Source organism: Amblyraja radiata, chromosome 3, assembly GCF_010909765.2.
Source record: "Amblyraja radiata isolate CabotCenter1 chromosome 3, sAmbRad1.1.pri, whole genome shotgun sequence".
NCBI classification, from domain to species: domain Eukaryota; kingdom Metazoa; phylum Chordata; class Chondrichthyes; order Rajiformes; family Rajidae; genus Amblyraja; species Amblyraja radiata.
In genome coordinates, this window is record NC_045958.1 from 96028856 (window position 1) to 96040488 (window position 11633).

At 40.6% G+C, this 11633-nt stretch overlaps 1 protein-coding gene across 2 annotated transcripts in view; it reads left to right on the top strand.

The window, feature by feature from the left end:
* The window catches only part of uba6 (ubiquitin like modifier activating enzyme 6), an 86784-nt gene that overhangs the window by 5364 nt on the left and 69787 nt on the right, over positions 1-11633 (top strand). Inside the window, exons 3-5 of one of the 2 annotated variants that reach the window (XM_033018401.1) lie at positions 183-277; positions 9060-9088; positions 9963-10057. In XM_033018401.1, coding sequence (XP_032874292.1) covers positions 183-277; positions 9060-9088; positions 9963-10057 — 219 coding nt within the window. Of the gene's footprint in view, positions 1-182; positions 278-4309; positions 4405-9059; positions 9089-9962; positions 10058-11633 lie in introns of those variants that run through there. The other variant, XM_033018402.1, reaches the window with a different exon arrangement.

The window sequence follows — 11633 nt, forward strand, 5'->3', positions numbered from 1 at the left end:
CCTAGTGGTCGGTAGATGTTCAGTCATTTAGTTTTATTGTACATATCATAGACTTTGGACTTGAGGAAGATCAGGGAACATGGGAGTTGAGTGGGAAATTTAATTTCAATGCAGCATTTTATCAAGTGACAAGGATCTTTATGGCCTGGGCCTGTTTCTTATGTTCTTCCTTTTTATTACAGTCGTCAACGCTATGTCCTCGGAGACCATGCAATGTGTCAGATGGCTCAGTCTTATGTTTTCCTAAGTGGTATTGGTGGACTAGGCATTGAGATTGGTAAGTACCATTGTGATGGATTAAAAAAATATATATTGGAAGCTTAATTTCAAAATGTTTATATCAAGATAAGCCAGCTTTTTCTACTACATCTGAAAATTGCAGTTCTTGGCTGCCCATGTATAGCTTACTGGTCATTGACTTCTTCTAATTCATTCATTTGATGGGTAGCAAGACCCATTTATCGGCCATAACCAATTTCTCACAATGATTGGCACTCACTGTGAGCCTTTGGTAAATATATTTCTGTTCTGCTAATGTCTCGAGTTCTAGGATTTAAAAGCAGCAGATCATTGATGCACTTCTAAATCAGAATGATATATAATTTAGTTGGGGATCTGCAGCTAGTTGTTTTTCCATATTAATGTGGCCCTCCTTGGATGTAAGAGTTTTTGGATTTGGAGGGTGGGGTTAGGTGTTGGTTATTTGTTGAGCTAGTGTGGATGAATAACTTGTGCATGAGGTAGATGCAACATGCGACCGCATGCCTGTGCTGAAGTGATGTTTTGTGGACGCCAGTCTAATTAGTCTGCTCCGTTTTGGATGCTATTGCATTTCTTGAGTCTTCTTGCGTATGGCGTGCACAGCCTAAAGTTGTAGGTCAACTTGTTCTATTTGATCTATTTGTTTGTGCACGTTGGGTTGATTGCATTAGTCGATACAGGGTGGACCATGTGAAGGTTGCAATCTCCCACCCCATTTCTTGAGTTATAGAATCGTAGAGTCAAAGTGTCATACAGCCTGGAAACAGGCCCTTCGGCCCACTTGCCCACACTGGCCAACATGTCCCAGCTACACCAGTCCCACATGCCTGCGGTTGGCCCATATCCCTCCAAACCTGTCCTATCCATGTACCTGTTTAACTATTTCCTAAACATTGGGATAGTCCCTGCCTCTGACAGCTTGTTCCATGCACCCACCACCCTTTTTGTGAAAAAGTTACCCCTCCGATTCCTATTGAATCTTTCCCCCTTCACTTTATGTTGGAGGTGCACTTTTCACATGCTTTTTGATGGGAGAAGAAAACGGTGGTGAATCACTTGCTGCAAGATGCCTAACTTCTGACTTGTTCTTGTAGCCATAGTACCTCTGTGTCTAGTTCAGTTGAGTTTCTAGTCAATAGTGACCACCAGGATGTTGCTGATAGGAAACTTGGAGATGCTAATGCTGTTGAATATGGAACATATACGGGGTTCGCTGGTCGACGCGGACCTTGGTGGGCCAAAGGGTCTGTGTCCACGCTGTATCTCTAATCCTAAATATGGAAATGTTGTTAGGCACTCTCTTGTTGGAGATGTTTAAAAGAGAACTGCAGATGCTGGAATAATCGAAGGTAGACAAAAAGCTGGAGAAATTCAGCAGGTGAGGCAGCATCTATGGAGCGAATGAATAGGCGACGTTTCGGGTCGAGACCCTTCAGACTGATTATCTCCAACATCTTGTTGGAGATGATCACTGGCTGAGACTTGTGTGACATGAATGTTAGTTGGCACCCAGATCCATTTTCCATGATGTTGCAGGTTATGCAAATTATCAGCAGTAGGAAAGGTGCGATTTAGCTGAAAAGAGTGAAGAGAAGTTTTATGTTGTCAGGATTCAAGGGCCTGAGTTAAATGAAGTGGCGCAGCGGCAGAGCTGCTGCCTACAGCACCAGAGACCCGAGTTCGATCCTGAATAAGGGTGCTATCTCTGTGGAGTTTGTACATTCTCCCTGTGACCGCGTGGGTCTTTGGGTGTCCGTTTTCCTCCCGCATTCGAATGATGTGTAAGTTTGTAGGTTAATTGGCATCTACAAATTCACCCTAGCGTGTAGGAATGCAAAGTGGGATAACATGCTAATGGTATATGGGTGATTGATGGGCGACGTGGACACGATGAGCTGAAAGGCCTGTTTCTATGCTGTAACACTAAATTTCTTAGAGTCCACATCACAAGATTAGAAATTGTTCAGCCAGAGCTGAACACACTTCTTGGCATCTGCATACAGTTGCGTCTTGCGCTTCTTGTGCGTGGTGGTGGAAAGCTTGGTGGAAACAGGGCCGCGACATGAACGCTCTTTCCGTGACCCCATCACTAAACTAAATAAGAGATTGCACAGGCTAGGATTTAATTTCTTGCATTACATGAGGCTGAGAAGAGGTTCATAAAATTATGAGGGGAATAGATATGAACATACTCTTTTTTGCATGGTAGGACAATAAAGAGGACAAAAGGGCATAGGCTTAAGGTCAATGGGGAAATAATTAATAAGAGCGTGTGGGGCAACGTTTTCACACAGATAGTGGTGGGTAAATGGTATAAGCTACCCGAGGAAATAGTTGAAGCACGTTAAATAAGACCATTCAAAAGATATTTGGACAGATATATTGAATAGAAAGGCTTATGGGGCTGTCCCACTGTACGAGCTAATTCAAGTTCTCCCAAGTTTCCCCTGATTCGAACTCGGGGAATTACGGTAATAGCCGCTCGTAGGTACTCGGGGCTCTAGTGGACATTTTTCAACATGTTGAAAAATCTTCACGAGTCTTCCCGAGCTTACCGCGTTTCCAGGGTACCTGCCGTTAGCGTTACGAGCCGTTAAGAGACGTCCCGGGCTCCGACGTACCTGCAACGTACATTCTACGTGCTTACCACGAGTTTGATTTTTTTTTTAAACTCTGGGAAAGCTCTTGAATTAGCTCCTAGTGGGACAGCCCCATAAGAGGGATAAGGGGCCAATGTGAGTAAATGCAACAAGCTGAGATGGGGCATTTTGTTTGCATGATGAGTTGGGTTGAAAGGTCTGCTCCGTGCTATGTGGCGCTATGACTCTATTAATTGAATTGTACGAATTTCAAATATTCTGTGGATAATATTAAAGTTTTGTGGATTGGATAAACTAGTCTTAAATATTATACATTATCAACCTGTACAATGGTGCAGTATGTGTTGTAGTGAAAAGGTTTCAGCATTTGCACCATAGATTATTCTGATGTCTAAATTCAATAGGACAAAAATGCTGGAAACTATCAGTCAGATTAGTTGTAGACTAAATCTGTTTTTATAGAGTAGGGTTGTCATGGTGATGAGCTATGGATATGGAATTCTTCAGTTGACAGATTAATGAGGGCAGCAGTGAGAAAGGAACATAAACACCATGAAATGAAGCAAGGGGGAGAGGAGGGGGTGGGGAGTGGGTTAAATTGAGATGGGGATATATTTAATCTGTAAAATGCCGAGCTAAAGGAAATATCCAGCAGGTCACTTTCAGATAATGGAGGGAGTACTTCTGAAGCAGTAAAATAGGTAAATAACCAAGAGGAAAACAGGCTTGGTTAATGGGGAGTTGAATCGGCTAGGACTTTTTTTTAGAGTGTAGAAGACCATGAGTGCATGGATAAAGTGAACGCTCGCAGTCTTTTTTTCAGGGTAGAGGATTCTAAAATTAAAGGGCATAGGCTTAAGGTGAGCCGGGAGAGATGGGACCTCCGCCTGGTTTTCACTCGGTGTGGTCCGTATCTGGAATGAGCTGCCAGAGGACACAATTACTACGACCTTTAAAAAAACATTTAAACAGAAATATGGATAGAAAGGTTTTAGTGGTCTATTGGCCAAATGCAGACAAATAGGACTACTCTGCTATGTTAACGGTTGGCATGGGCAAGGTGAGCCGAAAAGCATGTTTCCCTGCTTTAATGCGCCAATGCCTCTGATTCCGAAAAAGATAGTTACATAAGATATTGGAATCAGATATTGAGTCTGGAAGATTACGACTTGCCCAGGTGAACGATAAGATGCTGTTCCTGAAGCTTTCATTGGGCCATTTCATGACATTGCAGGAGTCCATCGACAAATGGGTCAGAATGGCAGTGGGATGGGGAATGAATGTGGCAAACACAGGTAGCACAGATCACAGGTATTCCATCAATTATTGCCACACTCTGATAGATATTCTCTTTGATCTGTCCATCCCTCCCCACACTCTCTGTAATTGTTTTTTTCTCTTCCACAGTTTGGGGGTAGAGTATTCAGCATGAAGCATTAATCCTATTGAAATACAAGGAATGGCAGATGCTGGAAACTTGAGCAAAACATAAAGTGGTGGATTAACTCAATGGGATAGGAGCATTTCTGAAGCATGTGGCAAGGTGACGTTGTAGGTTTGGACCCTTCTTACTACTACAATTAGTCTAAAGAAGGGTTATGTCTCCAAACATCACCTACAGTGCCCTCCATAATGTTTGGGGCAAAGACCCATCATTTATTTATTTTCCTCTGTACTTCACAATTTGAGACTTGTAATAGTCAAAATCAAATGTGGTTAAAGTGCACATTGTCAAATTTTAATAAAGGCCATTTTTATACATTTTGGTTTCACCATGTAGCAATTACAGCTGTGTTTATATATAGTACCCCCTATTTCAGGGACACATGACTTCACAGGCGTTTGTAATTACACCCATTGCCACCTTAATGCAGGTTTAAGAGAGCTCTCAGCACCTAGTCTTTCCTCCAGTCTTTCCATAATCTTTGGAAACTTTTATTGCTGTTTATCAATGTGAGGGCCAAAGTTGTGCCAATGAAAATCAAAGACTGAGAAACAAGAATAAAACTGTTAGAGACATCAGCCAAACCTCAGGCTTACCAAAATCAACTGTTTGGAACATCATTAAGAAGAAAGAGAGCACTGGTGAGCTTACTCATTGGAAAGGGACTGGCAGGCCAAGGAAGATCTCCACAGCTGATGACAGAAGAATTCTCTCTAAAAGAAAAAAGTAAAATCCCCAAACACCTGTCCAACAGATCAGAAACACTCTTCAGGGGTTAGGTGCGGATTTGTCAATGACCACTGTCCGCAGAAGACTTCATGAACAGAAATACAGAGGCTACACTGCAAGATGCAAACTGCTGGTTAGCTGCAAAAATAGGATGGCCAAGTTACAGTTTGCCAAGAAGTACGTAAAAGAGCAATCACAGTTTTGGAAAAAGATTTTGTGAACAGATGAGATGAAGATTAACTTATATCAGAGTGATGGCAAGAGCAAAGTATGGAGGAGAGAAGGATCCAAAGCATACCACCTGATCTGTGAAACCCAGTGGTGGGGGTGTTATGGCCTGGGCTTGTATGGCTGCTGAAGGAACTCGCTTATTGTCATTGATGATACAACTGCTGATGGTAGTAGCATAATGAATTTTGAAGTGTATAGACACATCCTATCCGCTCGTTCAAGCAAATGCCTTAAAACATTGGCCGGCGATTCATTCTACGTCAAGCCAATGAGCCCAAACATACTGCTAAAGCAACAAGGGAGTTTTTCAAAGCTAAGAAATGGTCAATTCTTGAGTGGCCAAGGCAATCACCCAATCTGAACCCAATTGAGCATATATTTTATAGGCTGAAGAGAAAACTGGAGAGGACTAGCCCCCAAAACAAGCTGAAGCTAAAGATGGCTGCAATACAGGCCTGGCAGAGCATAATCAGAGAAGACACCCAGCAACTGGTGATGTCCATGAATCACAGACTTCAAGCAGTCATTGCATGCAAAGGATATGCAACAAAATACTAAACCTGTCTACTTTCATTTACATGACATTGCAGTGTTCCAAACATTATGGTGTCTTGAAATGGGGGGACTATGTATAGCAATGTTACAAAATTTTGAGATTTTAAAAATCAAGTCTGTAATTTATCCCATCAGATAAAGCATAAAAATAAGTTTAATTTGACATCTAATTCACTTTCATATCTCAAGTATTTAAAAAGTTATGGCCATTTTCATACTCGGAAATGAGCATCTTGTTCCCTATTGATTTTCTATGGACATAACAAAAAAGTTGTGATCGTGAACCGTCAAAAGCCCATAACTTTCTTAAAAATTAAGAGAACTGAATGAAATTTTCAGTTATCATAGATTGAAGCATTCTGAAACAAATATAAAATAATCTTACTTGGATGACCTGAAATTAAAGCATATAATCAGTTAGTTACTTAATTGTAGCTAATTTCAGACTTCAATTACTAGATCTAAACATCTATCTATTTCTTAATAAATGATTAACATTTTTAAATAGCCTAAATGTCCAAATAATATTCACAAATAATTCACAATAAAACATGATTTTTAAATCTCATTTACATTAATTTATAGGCCAAATGGAAGGAATTCAGTGTTCAATTGCTGTAAATAAATGCCCATTTAAATCAGCTTTCCAGTGGGTCCCTGTGGAACGCGCTGGTTTAGAACGTTCACATTGCGGTAGATTTGTGCCTCAAATGCCCAGAAAAATACTGCGCGATATAATGGGCCCAAATTGAGCTACTCGCAATATTAAATTTTGTATAAAAGGATCTTTAGAAGCCCTTTTGAATGTAAAAATATACAGCATACCTTCTGCTATTTTCTTTATGAGACCCTGCGGTTGATGACGGTCGCGGGTTTAAAGATTGATTTTTAAACTACTATAACTATTATTCAAGGCCTTTAAACCTAATAATAGCTTTTGCGACGGGGTCTTCCAGCGATTTTTCGTTAATAATTAACTAGGCTGAACATTTTCGATTGGAACAGCTTAGAGAAAATCGCGTTTTAAACCCGCCCCCTCTAAACGGCGCCAAAATCGCGCACAGCCTCAGCAGCAGATCTTCAACGACGCTTCAGGTAGGCTTTGCAACATACCTACTATGTATAAATACAGGTGTAATTTCTACATGGTGAAACCAAACTATCAAAATGGCCCTTATTAAAATCTGACAATGTGCACTTTAACCACATGTGTTTTTTTTAATTACAATTCTCAAATTGTGGAGTACAGAGGCAAATAAATAAATGATGGGTCTTTGGCCCAAACATTATGGAAGGCATTGTGTGCATGTCCTCCAGAGATGCTGCCTAACCAGCGTAGTTACTCCAGCACTTTATGCTTTGGACATTAATTTTGTTTCTCTTTCCATAGATTTACCTGTTGAGTGTTCCCAGCATTTGCTGTTTTTATTTCAGATTTCCATTGCTTACAGTTTTTACTGATTTTTAAGTGTAATACTGTAAGCATAAACATTGATTGTGAATAGGACAGTGTTTTTTAGTATCATAATAAATATTGTGACTAATAACAGGTTATTGTGACCTTGACCGTTCTCGGTTAAGTTACGATCATTTATGCTGATATGCTTTGCATGAGAACATGGAACAGTGCAACATAGCAACGGGTCCTACAACCCACAATATTTATGCCGAACATGATGCAAATGTTAAACTGATCTCATCTGCCTGTGCATGATTCATCTCCCTCTTCCTTGCACTTCCATGTGCCTATCTAAACGCCACTATCGTATCTGCCTCCACCACCATCCCTGGCAATGTGTTCCAGGCCTCTGCATAAAGAAAACCTACCCAGTACATCTCCATTAAACATTCCCCCTCTCGCCTATAGCTAGTGTTGGACATCTCCACCCTGGGGAAAAAGGTTCTGACTGTCTACCTTATCAATGCCTCTCATAATTTTATATACTATCAAATCTCCCCTCAACCTCAGACGTTCCAGAGAAAACAAAGCAAGCATGTCCAATCTCTCCCTGAAGCTGAAATCATCCAGCAGCATTATGGTAAACTTCCTCTGCATCCTCTCCAAAGCTTCCACATCTTTCCTGTAATGGGGTGAAATAAAACTGCCCGCTGTACTCCAAATGTGGCCCAACCAAAGTCCTATAGAGCTGCATCATGACTTCCTGACCCTTATATTCAATGCCATTAGCAATGAAGGCAAGCATACCATATGCCTTCTTTACCACCCTATCTACATGTGCTGCCTATCTCCAAATTCTTCCACTGCAACATCAGTCACCTGGCCAGGCTTGTTTCCCAATACAAGGTCCAGTATTGTCCATCTTCGAGTTGGACTAGCCACATACTATTTAAGGAAACCTTGGATACACCTAATAACTTTTGCCTCATCTACATCTCTGGCCCTCAGTAGGTCCCTGTCAATATTGGGGAAGTTAAAGTCACCCACTACAAAAACTGCAGATCTTGTGTCCTTCCGTAATCTGTCTACATATCTGATCCTCCATCTCCGGTTGGGTATTGGGTGGCCTATAATATCATCCCATTAGAGTAATAGCTCCTTTCTTATTTTTTAGCTCAGCCCATGTTGCTCTTCATCTGATCACACCCAGCAAATGTTGCCCCATCTAATCCTCTTGCCCTGAGTAAGTCCCAAGTCAATGTTGGGGAAGTTAGACCCACTACAACTCTGTAGGTTCTTGCATCTTTCTGTAATCTGTACATGTTTGATCCTGTATATCCTGCTGGCTTTAGGGTGGCTATAATATAATCCCATTAAAGTAATTGCTCCTTTCTTATTTTTGAGGTCAGTAGACGTATCCTCTAACCATGATATTGTCCTCGATTAGCAAAGCAAATCTTCCACTTTTGATGAGAGGACTAGATTGGGTGGATGCACAGAATCTCTTGAATTCAAACAAAATGTATTCTCTTAGCATGGAAGTACTGATCATATTGAACCCAGCTATTCAAACATTTTGGATTTGGTCTCTCTTGCCAAGGGATATCGATGGGGATGTGTAAATTGAGATTTCAAATTCAATTGAATTATTTGGAGGATGCGTTACAAGATTGAAAAAAAGATAGGGAGAAGTAATCTAAGTGTATGCTTTACCATCAATTTTTCAATTAAATATTATTTGTGCATTACAATTGGTACATATTATTGTCAAAATAAATCCACTGACCTGTTGTGTTAAAATTATTTACGACAAAATAACGGATCACTTTTCTTTTGGCAGCAAAGAACATTATTCTTGCGGGTATAAAGGTAGGGTCAATCTCAGTAAATTATAAACACTCTCTTCATTCAGTGAATACATAAATTAATTGTTTGAATTATTAGGTGCCTGTGTTGCAAAGATTATTGTGCAGTTCCAATAAATTGCATGTCAGATCAATGATATGTAAATTTAATATTGTGAAAAAAACACTACATTTTCCATTTGATTATTCACCTGTCACTTGCCAGGCTTTGCTCTGTGCCCACCTCCCTTTTCCAGTTGTCGTCCCTCACTACTATTGGTCTGAGTAGAGTCCTGACTTGAAACGTCACTTGTCCATTCTCTCTGCAGGTGTTGCCTGACCTATTGAGTTGCAGCACTTAGTGTTTCGTTAAGGCAGTAAAAGAAGCTATTGCAACGAGATATGAGCGGGTTTTGAGGATTTGGAAGAATGATGATGGAAGAACACTCAAACAATATAAAGTTCATAGAAAAAAATAACTAAAACTACTGTAACATTTCAATTCAAACAATGATTTAACAAAGCAACAAATAAACACCGTGTGCTACACATTCAACTGCAAAAGCTCGTAAAAGCTTGTTGAGAACTTGTAACAATTTATAGTCTGTAGGCCCTGGCGTCATTCAGAAATCATGGGCATGATCCACATGACCCGATTCCACGTTCCTTTCTAAAAGCCTCTTGAACACCATTATCGTATGCTTCTACCACCACCCTATGCACTGTGTTCCAGGCACCCACATAATTTCTACAACGCAAGTTTTTTTCGGAACACGTATTACATTAGAGCAGTACTGTTTGTACTGATAACATAGAAAATATAAATAATTCATAGTAATTTTTTAATTTATACTGCTGATTATATAATGACATTAATTTTTTTTTCCACTCTGTACCAGGCACTTACCATCCATGATACCAAACTATCTGAAACTTGGGATCTAGGGTCTAATTTCTTTTTGCATGAGGATGACATTGCCAGTCAAAGAAACAGGTGAGAATTGTGAGAGTGATATAAAATCTCTGAACTTAGCAAAAATAAACATTAATTTAATTTCAGCAACACACAATTTATTTTGGAATATGTGTCCTAATGCATAAAATGTGATTTTCCAAAATCATTGTATACAATTTCATATTCACATTTTCTCATGAGACAGAAGAAGTTATCCATCTCATGAAGTATGTGCAAGTTTGCAAAGCACCCCCATCAGCCCTCCCTTCACTTATCTCCTAGCAACCATTTCTCTCTTACCATCCGATCAACTAGAAAATAGTTAAATTACTCAATAAGGGCAAGGCCTTTTATAAGGTTCCACACGGTAGGCTGATTTGGAAGGGAGAATCGCATGGGAACCAGGGAGAGCGAACTAACTGGATTCCCGATGGCTCAGCACCAACTCCCCCTCCCATTCCTAATCTGACCTTTCTGTCCTGGCCCCCATCCATTGTCAGAATGAGGCCCAGCGCAAATTGGAGGAACAGCATCTCATATTTCACTTGGGTAGTTTACACCCCAGAGTTATGAACATTCTCTAACTTCAGATAGCCCTTGCTTTCTCTCTCCATCCCCTCCCCTTCCCAGTTCTCCCACTAGCCTTACTGTCTCCGACTACATTCTATCTTTGTCCTGCCCTCTCCCCTGACATCAGTCTGATGAAGGTTCTCGACCAAAAGGTCACCCATTCCTTCTCTCCAGAGATGCTGCCTGTCCCGCTGAGTTACTCTAGCATTTTGTGTCTAACTGGACACAGAACTGGCTTCATGTAAGGAAGTGGAAGGTGGTGGCGAAGGGTGTTTTTCAGACTGGAGGCCTGTGGTGTGCCTCAAATCGGTGTTAGTCCCATTGCTATTTGTGGTTTATTTCAACACTTTGGATGAGAACATACATGGCATGATTAGTAAGTTTAGTAAGTACATTAAATAGGTAGATTCGTAGACAGTAAAGATGGTTATCACAAATTACAGAAGGATCTTGATCATAGAAACAAAGAAAAATAGGTGCAGGAGTAGACCATTCGGCCCTTCGAGCAAGCATCGCCATACAATATGATCATGGCTGATCATCTAAAATCAGTCCCCCATTCTGGCTTTTTCCCCATATCCCTTGATTCCTTTAGCCCTAAGAGCTATATCGAACTCTCCCGAATACATCAAGTGAATTGACCTCCACTGCCTTCTGTGTTAGAGAATTCCACAGATTCACATCTCTGCGTGATAACGTTTTTCCTCATCTCAGTCCTAAATGGCCTACCGCTTATTCTTAAACTATGACCTCGGTTCTGGACTACCCTAACATTGGGAACAATTTCCTCTACATCTCATCTGTCCAATCCTTTAAGAATTTTATGTTTCTATAAGATTGCCTCTCATCCTTCTAAATTCCAGTGAATACAAGCCAAGTCTACCCATTCTTTCCTCATATGTCTGTCCCGCCATCCCAGGAATTAACCTGGTGAATCTACACTGCACTCCCTCAAGAGCAATAACGTCCTTCCTCAAATAAGGAGACCAAAATTGCACACAATACTCCAGGTGCGATCTCACCAGGGCCCTATACAACTGCAGTA